Genomic DNA, 13,619 nt, shown 5'->3' with positions numbered 1-13,619 from the left:
ACAACAAAATGCAGTGCTTTTCGATAAAGACAGGGAGATCACTCAGCAATTACCACCACTGGCAAAACAGTGACTCGATTAGGGGAAATTACTTCATTAATTTATTACTTTATTACCAATCAACTGCATTACTGGAATCCCTAATATATACGATGAACAAAGAAAGAGCCAGCACAGATCCCCAGATGAGCTATTAGTGGTGGCAGGTATACCCCTGAGGAAAAGGAGGTGCTGTTTACAGTCGCTAACACTGAGGCCAAGAGTCACCCAGCATTGGGCAGTTTTCCGTGCTAGGCTGCCTGGCACAGCGGCCCATACCTCCTGCATCCTAGAGCTCTTATCTCAGTATCAGCCAGCCAGCAAAGGCAAGCGACCAGCTTCAGCATTCTCTTTGTTCATGGAAATCAACCTATTTCCTTGACAGTTAATAGTTATCAGCAGGAATTTGGCTTTGCAGTTCTTAAATAACAAACCAGGAAGTCTGAGGATGTCTGTTGCAGAAAGCTTTAGCATAAGTGTTTAACAGCTTGGCATAAGATCACAGCATAAAAACCAAAATGACCTGTGTTAGAAGACTGAACATTCTGTCCGCAGTTTTGAGTAACAGATATCTATAGAACTGTAAGCAAGTGTAAAAACAAGGCTCGTCTAATGGTTTCAGCCCTAAGCACAACAGGAAGTACAACCACAATCACATGGTAAGGCATTTCCATGGCAACTGATAACCTTTTCCATTAAACTGGAGTTAATTTCAGGCTATAATCTGCCAAAGGACAGGGAATGCACAAGGACGAAGCAAGATAGCTAACACCATATGTAGAAAAAGGAAATGGCTGAACTGTGGGCGTGATGGGAGTGGAAAGGAGCAAGAGCAGGACTCGGCATAAGAAAACCCTGTCTCAGCGTGTCATGTCACAGGCAGGAAATGCTCCCTGCACTCCATTGCCACTGGATGTCACTACGTGGGTTTCCCTGCAATCGACTGTGTAAATAACGCACGTGCAAGAAGTCTGCATCGCTTCGCTTTCCCTGGTCCCTAAACGGTGTCATGGGTCTCTCCTAGCTTAGGAGCAAAAAGTATTAATTAACTGGCTTACGAGATACGCTGCCTCCATGGTTGCCAGGGCCCTGACCAGCCCCCCCAGGCCTTCCCTCCGCCCTGTCCATGGCCCAGAATCCCCCTGCAGCTCAAACCAGGGCTGTCAGTCCCCGTCAGAGCGACACTTCAGGTTGTCAGTTTCCAGCTTCCCCCAGCCTTGCCTGGCCTGGCCATGGGCTCCGTTGAGCCAGGCCCACCAGTGGGCCACTATCCCAGCCTGGCCTCGGCCTGGCCTTGTCCCCACAGCCCTGAGCTGCAGGTTGACTTCCTGGCCTGAACTCATCCTGCCTCATCACCGTGAACCTGCTTGATGATCTGCAGGCATGAGTGAACCTGCCAAGGGTCTCCAGGCCTGCCCCACTACCTGGGTGGAGGTGGTGGGACAGGCCTTTGTCTTAGCACACTCAGCTCCTGACTTCCAGGCCCTGAGGGAGCGGCTGGCCCTCGCTGTACCCTGGCACAAGTGTCCAGAGTGCCATGATGCCTAGGTTCTGCTGTAAGTCCTTCCCAGGAAACTGCACCCCAACCCCCCACAATCCTCTGCACCCTAATAGATCCTGTTGTTGCGGTACCTGAAAGCTACAGATTAAGTGGCCGTGGGGCAGTCCCAAAGGAAGGTTGAACTGGACCACCAGAAGCCCTCCTGTCAATTTAAGAGCCGTGGAGAAGTGTCACTGCTTGATAGCTGGACCTGTTGGTTTCCCACAACTGCAAACTACAGTGATGACGCCTTACAGCCACTTCTCCACATCCCTCTTGAGGAAAAAGCAGCATTGAATAGGTCTACCACTCCAGCTGGCCCAAGGTCACGGGGAATGTGAGAGAAGAGCTTCCCTAACCAGCAATTTGTTTTAATTAACTAGCGTTCCTTCCTGGGAAAGGTTGAGGGGTTCAGCTGTTTGGAAGGCAGGGGGCAAGATGATCTCCTGGGGCATGTTCTCATTGCCAGAGAAGAGGTGGTCAAGGCGATTCTCCTCCAGGCAGCAGCGCAGGTATCTCATGGTATCCTGCAGCCGCAGCAGGAAATCCCTCCTGCGCCAGCCTGACAGGGGTATGGTGGTCAGGAGGGGCATCACAGCTGTCATCAAGGTGTCGGTGGAAAAGCCTGCGCCCACCGTGATATCGACTTACCCAAGTGAACCGAGTTGATTGTTAATAAAGTAATTTCCCCAAATCGAGTCACCCGGCCTTGTCCTGCCGGGTGGGTCTGCGCTTTCTGGCTGTCAGGGCTCTGGCTGCCTGGGGAGCTGTGAGTTGCTGCTCCGGGGTGGGGCCGAGGGGCGGGGCTGGCCGGCGGGCGTGCCCGTGATGCGCTCTGGCGCCTGTGACAGCAGAGGGGACGAGTCACAATGGGGGCGGTTATCAGGGGCGCCAGCAGGACGCCCTGCCCCAGTACAGCCTGGGCCAGCGGTGAGTGCGCACGCAGGCAGAGGCTGGGCTGGACGAGGGCCGGGGCAGAAGCGCGCGCCCCCGGTGGGGTGGGTTCTCACCCTGCATCGAGGGCACAGCCGCTCGTGGGAGCGCCTTGGGCAGGGCACGGTGATGCCGCTGCCGCGGGTGGGCGCAGGCCTTGCTGCCTCCCAGCTGCCTTGCCCCCTCTCCTCCCTGCCCCCAGCTCCCCCCGCCACCACCTCCTTCCCTTCCAGCCACACTCAACCCCTTCTCTCCCTCCTCCCGCAGGCCATGGCTGCCACAGAATTCCTCATCCGGGTTCTGCTAGGGACCATTTGGTACCCGCAGAAGGTTGGTGATGAGCTGGATGAGGCCACGCGCGAGCGCATGCAGCAACGTGCGCAGCTGCTGAGCCTGGAGATGTCTCGGCTGCTGCAGGAGCTGAAGCAGAGCAGCCAGAGGCAAAGGAGCCAGGTTCAGACGAGCCAAGAGCCAAGCGTCATGACCTGGGGAGCTCTGCTCTTTGCTGCCTTGCAGCAGCGACAGTTCTGGGCCATTGCTGGAGTCCTGGTCCTGCTCTTTGGGCTCTGGTGGTGGCTCAGCAGAAGGAGCCATGAGACCGACACATGCAGCAAGAAAGGCAGTTGCAGAAAGAAGGGGCACAGGCAGGAGCAAGAAGGAAAACCCAGTGTTGCTCTGGATATGGGCAGAATTTTGGCGGAGCGCCTTCTGGACGTGCCAGAATCATTTGTCATGGTGGAGGAGCTGGTGGATGAACTTCTGCGTACCTGCCGAAGACTCTGCAGGAATAGTTTCATGCCGCGACTGATGCCAGCCATTGGGGAGGGCAGTTTCTGCCAAGGCTGGAGTCCCCGTGAGGATGACGCCGTCTACCGCCTGCTCGTGCCCCTGCAGGCCCCCCGCGGGCACGCCTTCCACCTCGAGCTGGGCACTGATGAGGAGATGCCGGCAAGGAACTCCCGCCTCCGCGTGGAGCTGGTGTGTACCTGCATGAGGGAGCGGCTGGTGAAGGACATGCTGTGCTTCCTCCACCACCCCAAGGAGGAGCTGAGGAGAAATCAGGGTCCCAGCCTGCTAGGCACCCTCTGCACCGGCCCCTACCTAGACGTGGAGAAAACCACACGCTGGTTCCAGATATTGGTACGTGCAGCCTGGCGGGTTTTGCCTCGGTCGCGACACAGCCGCCTCACAGTGCTGCCCTCCAGGCGCTCCTGCAAGCTCCGGGTTGTGGATGCTTCTGATAGTCTCCTCCTGATTGAGATGCTGTTTGGGGTGCAGCAAGGTGACTCGGACACCTTCCTGAGCATCGAGTAGGCAGAGGCCAGGCTTACCATCAGCGGGACGTGGCCAGAGAGCTGTGCTATGGCAGAGGTGCCAACATGCCAATAAATCACTTGTTGAACACACAAGCGCTGCGTCCCTGAGGTTCCATGCATCACTTTGCTGGGGAATGCGGGCATGGGGTGCTGACAGCTCAGCTGCCACACAGTCGGCCAACATTTTGCAGAAGAGCGGGTGCAGTGCCCTCTGGTTTCAGTGATTCATTGGGCCTTGCCTTCCCAGGTGGTGCAGGCTAATCCTAGTAGGCAGCTTGGCATCACGCAGCTGCTCAATCCCTTGCCAACAGTGGGCAGGCTGAGTGCATCAGCAGGGTGAAAGGGGGAAGACTTGTGGGTTGAGAGAGGACAGTTTAGCAGCAAAAGCTACGTGGCCAGGTAAAGCAAAACAAAGAAGCCGTTCACTACTGCCCTGTTCTGCTGAGCAGACCTGCCTTTACAGGAAGCGTTCACCTCCCTGCGGCTTGGGTTACCAGGAAACTTGCTAGCCTTGTACAGCGGCCCTCAGATTATTGTCAAAGAGCCATAGAATAGCTCAAGTTGGAAGGGACCCATAAGGATCATTGTCTCCAACTCCCTGCTCCTTGCAGGGCTACCTAAAACTAAGTCATATGACTAAAGAGCATCATCCAGACGCCCCTTGAACTCTGGCAGGCTTGCTGCCGTGACCGCTTCCCCGGGGAGCCTGTTCCAGTGACCAGCCACCCTCTTAGTGAAGAACCTTTTCCTAATGTCCAATCTGAAATTCCCCTGACGCAGCGTCAGTCCATTTCCTCATGTCCTAGTGCTGGCCAGCTTGAACTCTAACGGAGCTTTGGCTGCACAGATTTTCCCCCTACAGTGGCAAGCCCCATCTCTGTCGTCTTCTCGTGTCGCCTCTCTTTCCTTGCTTCCAGTGTCCGTACACTTTCCTTCTCCACCTATGTTCTTGAAGAGGATCCCTGTTCAGCCAAGCCGGCCCTCTGCCCCACTTGCTTGACTTCTGACACCTTGGAATTGCCTGCTCCTGCGCTCTTAAGAGATGGCTCTTACAAAGTGGCCAGCATCCATGGACAGCCAATACCCGTGAAAGCAGATTCCCAGGGAACCTTACTAACTAGCTGCTTCAGCAGCCCCAAGTCACCTCTCCCCGCATCCAGGCTCCAAGTTCTGCTGGCAGCTTTCCTCTATCGCCAACGCCTGGGAACTCCGTTACTTCGTGGTCACTGTAACTAGTGACCAAGACAGCCACCAATCACCACATTGCCCACCACTCCCTCTTTCTTTACAAGCAACAAATCTAGGAGGGCACCTTTCCTGGTCGGCCCCCTTAGCACCTGCTAAGATAACCAAGAAGTTATCTTCAGTGTGCTTCAGGAATTTCCTGGACCTGTTTGCGTCCACTGTACGATATTCCCAGTTGACGCCTGGGAAGTTCAAACCACCCATAAGGAAGAGGGCAGTTGATCCAGAGATATCCCTTACTTCCTAGTCCAATAATTCATCGGTGGCATCGCCCTGGCTGGATGGTCAGTGGTAGGCTGCCACAAAAGCATCCGCTTTATTTGCTTTCCCCTTCACCCTTAGGCGGCGGCTCTCAACCATGCCGTCCCCAGCTGCAAGCCCTGTGCACAGTCCAGCCCCTCCTTTCCACCCAGTGCTACCCTGAGGCGCGGAAACAAACTCTACAACTCACGGAGAGTTATAAAGCAGGTAGGTTTATTGCAGCCCTGGGTGCAAGGGGCGTCGCTCCTCCTGACTTGCACACTGCAAGTCCTGATGGACAAAGCTTATATTGCTCAGTTATATACATACGCATTAGATTTCCTGGCACTAATTATAATACTTGCCTCTTAATTACGCATGCATTTTAAGTCCCTTCTTCCACATATGGTCGGTCATGAGTTGGCCCATCCAGTAATCTTGCCAGTGTATTGCAAGGGGTGTTGGTTTCAACGGGTGTTCTGACTCTTATCTAGATGGAGATGTCCTTAGCTCCTTTTGTCTTGGTTTTGAGTGGCACCTGCTGCTAGGTTGTTTGCATCCCCCCCAGGATGTTCCCCATCAGGCTTGGGAAGATTACATCCTTGGGTGCATTCTTGCCTGAGGCCCCTTACAGCAGTGGCAGTCTGAGGCTGTTGCCTGTTTGTCCCGGGTGCTTCTGAGGGGAACCTCAGGGATCACGGGGTGGTTTCCAGACAGGAGTTTGGTAGTTCTGCAGCGTCCTTATAACTTTGTTTAGGCGCTTCTTGTCCTGACGCCCCTCTGACTCCCCCAAAGCAACAAGTTTCCGTCATCGTGCAAGCTCTGCCTGTTACCTTACAGCCCAAGGCTACCTCGTTATCCTGGCTGAGTTTTGGCTCCGGGCCCCAACATTTGTTGCGCTACACTAGATTGCATTGGTGACGTTTAACTGTGCATTCCCTGAATCAACCCCTCCGCCTCACCTGCCCTGCCTCTCTCTCCTGAAGAGCCCGTAAGCGTCTGCCACGTCACGGCACACCAGTCACAGGACTCATCCCACCAGCTTTTGCGTACGCCGATGACGTTCTAGCTCTGGGACTGGGCCAAAGCTTCTAGCTCCTCTTCTTTATTCCTCCTGCTGTGCGCATTAGCATAAAGATATTTCAGACGTGCTCCGCTGTACTCAGCACATCAGTCAGAGTGGTACGCGATGGTATCTTCCCCAACACCCTTTTTCTCTTAACCTAATTTATACTATTTTTTACCTTTCAGGTGGAGCTTGAGTGACTCTAGTCATACGCACCTTTATTATGATTGGTGTAAAATTCCCTTGCTTTGCCCAGTGAGGGGTGGTTGCATCTTAGAGGCAGGTAGTGAAAGGACTAAACCCCTGACAGTCCCTGACTCAGACCTAATTGTACACATCCTTCTTGTCTTGTGGCTTCCTCCCTTGCAAAGATAGTGTTAGGTATTTGAAGAATGCCACTTGGTGCCTGATAGGATTAAAAGGACCTTGAATAAGCTCGTAAATTCATCGATAACATAGACTCGGGACATCAGTGCCGAGATAAGCATCAGCCTCTTGTGATAGTCCAAGGCCAAAGGACTGATGAGATAATTCAGTGACTATATATAGGCAAAGGAAACCCAAAGTTCAACCATCGGACAGGTGAGGAAGACCATCGGAGACCACTGGAGGACCCCCGAAGACCACTAAAAAGACAACTATGCACGCGGATTGAACTTTTCCATACGTTAATGAATCCTCGGGAACCTTATGACTATGCATGACTTTATAGCATAATAATCTTTGGAAGTTTACCGAATCACTGGAGCACTCGTGGTGGAGCAATCCCCAGTGCTGCCCAGCGCTGTAATAAAGAATGCCTGCTTAATAGTGACTTTGTTGCTATTGAGTTTTATTTTGGGAACTTTCTGGATACGCCGCTTCCTCTTACGGGGAGGCTCGGACTTTGAAGGATAGTATCCGCAAACTTTTGTAGCAGTAGCTTTTGGGACGGAGGTGTGTTTTGGTATTATAATGATAAAAAGGACAGCATTTTGTCAAAACCATGACAGACTGTTGGCTCGGGGTAGCAAACGTGCAGTGTACCAGCTCCGTGGTCACGGAGCCTGGGCAAATGTGCAGTGTACCAGCTCCGTGGTCACGGAGCCTGGCCATGGTGTCTCCACACCGTTCCACCCTCCGGACAAATCCTCCTAGAGTCAGAACACCAAGTTCTCCTGGCATCGCTGACATCTAAGGTTACGAGCCTAGGGGACTTCCATGGAATGGATTGCTCACCTGTCAGCCGCACGCTACCCTGCAAGACTCTTCCATGCTGTACCTTTTCTAAAAACATAAGTTTAATTTCTAAGTCACCCCCACCGATTATTCCACACATCTTCCACTGGGTCAGGTTGCTCGGCGCCCTGTCCAACCTGACCTTGAATGTTTCCAGGGGTGGGGCATCTACCACCTCTCTGGGCAACCTGTTCCAGTGTTTCGCCACACTCATAGAATCTCCAATTGCTAATACCTGACGTGCTTTCCTGGTGGCACCGGTTCTAATGCAGGTGATGGCTCAACTTTGCCCGCTTGAAGTTCCTGGATGCTGTCCGTTACTCACGTGCTCTGAATTCTCCAATCCCACACGGTCACATCTGCATCCAAGCCCCTCTAACAAACACCTCTGTGAAAGCCTCCCGTTAGCTGGCGTCATAGATAAGTACCTGTAGCAAGACCAACTCCAGGGTCGTTTAGATCCAGAAAGAACAGGTGGATGGTGATGCCACAGAACGACGGCTGCTTTGCAAAATAGTAGTATGTGCGTGTTAAGTAGCGCTTGGTCAAATCACGTTGTGCCTGAATGCTAGAGAAAGGTATAAGAACCTCGTGTAAAACCATGTTTGGAGTGCCCCAGTTTGCATGGGACACCTCATGCGCATGAATAAAGAATTTCTCTTGTAATTCTGTACTTTGCACCCTAGCCTCTCTCCTGAGTCGGTGCGGGACAGTTGCGAAAGTTTCCTAACACTTCCCATGGTTGGAAGCGGTTGCGGGGACAGCCAGCACCGCCCAACTCTCCCAAGACCTGCTGCCTGCTGGCCAGGGCCTCCCGCGCGCAGCCCAAGGCCGTCAGGCGCACAGATGTTGTCCGAAAAGCGGATTCGCTGCCCGGTGTGCAACGAGTCGATAATCACACCCTCAGGAGAGACATTGCTAATTTACTTCAGGGTTGCGCAAGCCTGGCTGCTCGGTGGTTTTCCACAAATCAAGCATAACGTAGCCGGCTACCTCATTATATTTATACATAGGTCCAGACATATTCTACCTATCCAATACCTACCCATTCTCATCTACAGAGGCATTTGCGAAGCAGTATCTCAGATGCTGTGGCAGGCTTTCATTTCCCAAAGCCCTTCTGCAGGATGAGGCCCATGGCAGGAGCACAGACAGGGCGGGCCATAGTTAAACAATCAGCGAAACCAGAGCCCACTGCATCAGCTCTTCTGCAAAATGCTCTCTAACTGCGCCAGCTGAGCAGGGAGCACCCCGTGCCCATGTTCCCCAACAAAGTGGCGCACAGACACTCGCAGAATCAGCGTTTATTCAAAGACACGATTTATTGGCACCTTGGCACAGAGTAAAGGTCCCGGAGGGGACAGTGTCTCTCAGAGAGGAAGGGCAGTCACCGTCCAGCAGGCAACGGGTGTCTCTGTCGCAAGCCTCCTTGCAACGGCCCCTTCAGCTGCATGGGGCCCCGCTCCCCAGGGCGTGCTTCTTCTGCGCAGGAAAGGCGCAGCAGCAATTCCCACAGCTGACGGAGCTGTGTGTTCTCCGTGTCCAGCGTGCTTGGTTCTGCAGGACCAGCTCCCCGGGGAGTGCCGCCACGCCTGGCCCTGTGCGTGAAGATGTGCACCTCTGCCATAGCACAGCTCTCTGGCCACGTCCCGCTGATGGTAAGCCTGGCCTCTGCCTACTCGATGCTCAGGAAGGTGTCCGAGTCACCTTGCTGCACCCCAAACAGCATCTCAATCAGGAGGAGACTATCAGAAGCATCCACAACCCGGAGCTTGCAGGAGCGCCTGGAGGGCAGCACTGTGAGGCGGCTGTGTTGCGACCGAGGCAAAACCTGCCAGGCTGCACGTACCAATGTCTGGAACCAACGTGTGGTTTTCTCCACGTCTAGGTAGGGGCCGGTGCAGAGGGTGCCTAGCAGGCTGGGACCCTGATTTCTCCTCAGCTCCTCCTTGGGGTGGTGGAGGAAGCACAGCATGTCCTTCACCAGCCGCTCCCTCGTGCAGGTACACACCAGCTCCACGCGGAGGCGGGAGTTCCTTGCCGGCATCTCCTCATCAGTGCCCAGCTCGAGGTGGAAGGCGTGCCCGTGGGGGGCCTGCAGGGGCACGAGCAGGCGGTAGACGGCGTCATCCTCACGGGGACTCCAGCCTTGGCAGAAACTACCCTCCCCAATGGCTGGCATCAGTCGCGGCATGAAACTATTCCTGCAGAGTCTTCGGCAGGTACGCAGAAGTTCATCCACCAGCTCCTCCACCATGACAAATGATTCTGGCACGTCCAGAAGGCGCTCCGCCAAAATTCTGCCCACATCCAGAGCAACACTGGGTTTTCCTTCTTGCTCCTGCCTGTGCCCCTTCTTTCTGCAACTGCCTTTCTTGCTGCATGTGTCGGTCTCATGGCTCCTTCTGCTGAGCCACCACCAGAGCCCAAAGAGCAGGACCAGGACTCCAGCAATGGCCCAGAACTGTCGCTGCTGCAAGGCAGCAAAGAGCAGAGCTCCCCAGGCCACATTGCTCTGCTCCTGGCTGCTCTGCTCCAGCTCCTGCAGCAGCCGAGACATCTCCAGGCTCAGCAGCTGAGCACGTTGCTGCATGCGCTCACGCGTGGCCTCATCCAGCTCATCACCGACCTTCTGCGGGTACCAAATGGTCCCTAGCAGAACCCGGATGAGGAATTCTGTGGCAGCCATGGCCTGCGGGAGGAGGGAGAGAAGGGGTTGAGTGTGGCTGGAAGGGAGGGAGGTGGTGGCGGGGGGAGCTGGGGGCAGGGAGGAGAGGGGGCAAGGCAGCTGGGAGGCAGCAAGGCCTGCGCCCACCCGCGGCAGCGGCATCACCGTGCCCTGCCCAAGGCGCTCCCACGAGCGGCTGTGCCCTCGATGCAGGGTGAGAACCCACCCCACCGGGGGCGCGCGCTTCTGCCCCGGCCCTCGTCCAGCCCAGCCTCTGCCTGTGTGCGCACTCACCGCTGGCCCAGGCTGTACTGGGGCAGGGCGTCCTGCTGGCGCCCCTGATAACCGCCCCCATTGTGACTCGTCCCCTCTGCTGTCACAGGCGCCAGAGCGCATCACGGGCACGCCCGCCGGCCAGCCCCGCCCCTCGGCCCCACCCCGGAGCAGCAACTCACAGCTGCTTCAAGCATCCATAGCTTGATAGCCCAATGGCTCCCCTTACAAAGCAGACAAAAGACCCCTGAAACCCTCACCAAACCTGAGATCCGGTGACATGTGCCATGGATACTGTCAGTGGTTGAGCACAGCTGGGCACCAGGTCTCACCAAACCGCTCAATCATTGCCGCTCCACATCACTGCAGGAGGAGAAAATGACAACAAAATGCAGTGCTTTTCGATAAAGACAGGGAGATCACTCAGCAATTACCACCACTGGCAAAACAGTGACTCGATTAGGGGAAATTACTTCATTAATTTATTACTTTATTACCAATCAACTGCATTACTGGAATCCCTAATATATACGATGAACAAAGAAAGAGCCAGCACAGATCCCCAGATGAGCTATTAGTGGTGGCAGGTATACCCCTGAGGAAAAGGAGGTGCTGTTTACAGTCGCTAACACTAAGGCCAAGAGTCACCCAGCATTGGGCAGTTTTCCGTGCTAGGCTGCCTGGCACAGCGGCCCATACCTCCTGCATCCTAGAGCTCTTATCTCAGTATCAGCCAGCCAGCAAAGGCAAGCGACCAGCTTCAGCATTCTCTTTGTTCATGGAAATCAACCTATTTCCTTGACAGTTAATAGTTATCAGCAGGAATTTGGCTTTGCAGTTCTTAAATAACAAACCAGGAAGTCTGAGGATGTCTGTTGCAGAAAGCTTTAGCATAAGTGTTTAACAGCTTGGCATAAGATCACAGCATAAAAACCAAAATGACCTGTGTTAGAAGACTGAACATTCTGTCCGCAGTTTTGAGTAACAGATATCTATAGAACTGTAAGCAAGTGTAAAAACAAGGCTCGTCTAATGGTTTCAGCCCTAAGCACAACAGGAAGTACAACCACAATCACATGGTAAGGCATTTCCATGGCAACTGATAACCTTTTCCATTAAACTGGAGTTAATTTCAGGCTATAATCTGCCAAAGGACAGGGAATGCACAAGGACGAAGCAAGATAGCTAACACCATATGTAGAAAAAGGAAATGGCTGAACTGTGGGCGTGATGGGAGTGGAAAGGAGCAAGAGCAGGACTCGGCATAAGAAAACCCTGTCTCAGCGTGTCATGTCACAGGCAGGAAATGCTCCCTGCACTCCATTGCCACTGGATGTCACTACGTGGGTTTCCCTGCAATCGACTGTGTAAATAACGCACGTGCAAGAAGTCTGCATCGCTTCGCTTTCCCTGGTCCCTAAACGGTGTCATGGGTCTCTCCTAGCTTAGGAGCAAAAAGTATTAATTAACTGGCTTACGAGATACGCTGCCTCCATGGTTGCCAGGGCCCTGACCAGCCCCCCCAGGCCTTCCCTCCGCCCTGTCCATGGCCCAGAATCCCCCTGCAGCTCAAACCAGGGCTGTCAGTCCCCGTCAGAGCGACACTTCAGGTTGTCAGTTTCCAGCTTCCCCCAGCCTTGCCTGGCCTGGCCATGGGCTCCGTTGAGCCAGGCCCACCAGTGGGCCACTATCCCAGCCTGGCCTCGGCCTGGCCTTGTCCCCACAGCCCTGAGCTGCAGGTTGACTTCCTGGCCTGAACTCATCCTGCCTCATCACCGTGAACCTGCTTGATGATCTGCAGGCATGAGTGAACCTGCCAAGGGTCTCCAGGCCTGCCCCACTACCTGGGTGGAGGTGGTGGGACAGGCCTTTGTCTTAGCACACTCAGCTCCTGACTTCCAGGCCCTGAGGGAGCGGCTGGCCCTCGCTGTACCCTGGCACAAGTGTCCAGAGTGCCATGATGCCTAGGTTCTGCTGTAAGTCCTTCCCAGGAAACTGCACCCCAACCCCCCACAATCCTCTGCACCCTAATAGATCCTGTTGTTGCGGTACCTGAAAGCTACAGATTAAGTGGCCGTGGGGCAGTCCCAAAGGAAGGTTGAACTGGACCACCAGAAGCCCTCCTGTCAATTTAAGAGCCGTGGAGAAGTGTCACTGCTTGATAGCTGGACCTGTTGGTTTCCCACAACTGCAAACTACAGTGATGACGCCTTACAGCCACTTCTCCACATCCCTCTTGAGGAAAAAGCAGCATTGAATAGGTCTACCACTCCAGCTGGCCCAAGGTCACGGGGAATGTGAGAGAAGAGCTTCCCTAACCAGCAATTTGTTTTAATTAACTAGCGTTCCTTCCTGGGAAAGGTTGAGGGGTTCAGCTGTTTGGAAGGCAGGGGGCAAGATGATCTCCTGGGGCATGTTCTCATTGCCAGAGAAGAGGTGGTCAAGGCGATTCTCCTCCAGGCAGCAGCGCAGGTATCTCATGGTATCCTGCAGCCGCAGCAGGAAATCCCTCCTGCGCCAGCCTGACAGGGGTATGGTGGTCAGGAGGGGCATCACAGCTGTCATCAAGGTGTCGGTGGAAAAGCCTGCGCCCACCGTGATATCGACTTACCCAAGTGAACCGAGTTGATTGTTAATAAAGTAATTTCCCCAAATCGAGTCACCCGGCCTTGTCCTGCCGGGTGGGTCTGCGCTTTCTGGCTGTCAGGGCTCTGGCTGCCTGGGGAGCTGTGAGTTGCTGCTCCGGGGTGGGGCCGAGGGGCGGGGCTGGCCGGCGGGCGTGCCCGTGATGCGCTCTGGCGCCTGTGACAGCAGAGGGGACGAGTCACAATGGGGGCGGTTATCAGGGGCGCCAGCAGGACGCCCTGCCCCAGTACAGCCTGGGCCAGCGGTGAGTGCGCACGCAGGCAGAGGCTGGGCTGGACGAGGGCCGGGGCAGAAGCGCGCGCCCCCGGTGGGGTGGGTTCTCACCCTGCATCGAGGGCACAGCCGCTCGTGGGAGCGCCTTGGGCAGGGCACGGTGATGCCGCTGCCGCGGGTGGGCGCAGGCCTTGCTGCCTCCCAGCTGCCTTGCCCCCTCTC

General features: G+C 54.9%; 1 protein-coding gene across 1 annotated transcript; it reads right to left on the bottom strand.

The window, feature by feature from the left end:
* Window positions 1-8,984: 8,984 nt before the first annotated feature.
* LOC135314917 (inositol 1,4,5-trisphosphate receptor-interacting protein-like) lies at window positions 8,985-13,515 on the bottom strand. The gene is given in 4 exon segments (XM_064459970.1): window positions 8,985-10,289; window positions 12,879-13,060; window positions 13,150-13,340; window positions 13,415-13,515. Coding segments are annotated over 4 exon segments (1,779 nt in total).
* Window positions 13,516-13,619: the final 104 nt, after the last annotated feature.

The sequence above is a fragment of the Phalacrocorax carbo genome, chromosome 9 (assembly GCF_963921805.1).
Source record: "Phalacrocorax carbo chromosome 9, bPhaCar2.1, whole genome shotgun sequence".
Classification (NCBI taxonomy): domain Eukaryota; kingdom Metazoa; phylum Chordata; class Aves; order Suliformes; family Phalacrocoracidae; genus Phalacrocorax; species Phalacrocorax carbo.
Note: the sequence above shows the minus strand (reverse complement) of the source record. Positions and strands in the feature narration are given on the sequence as shown.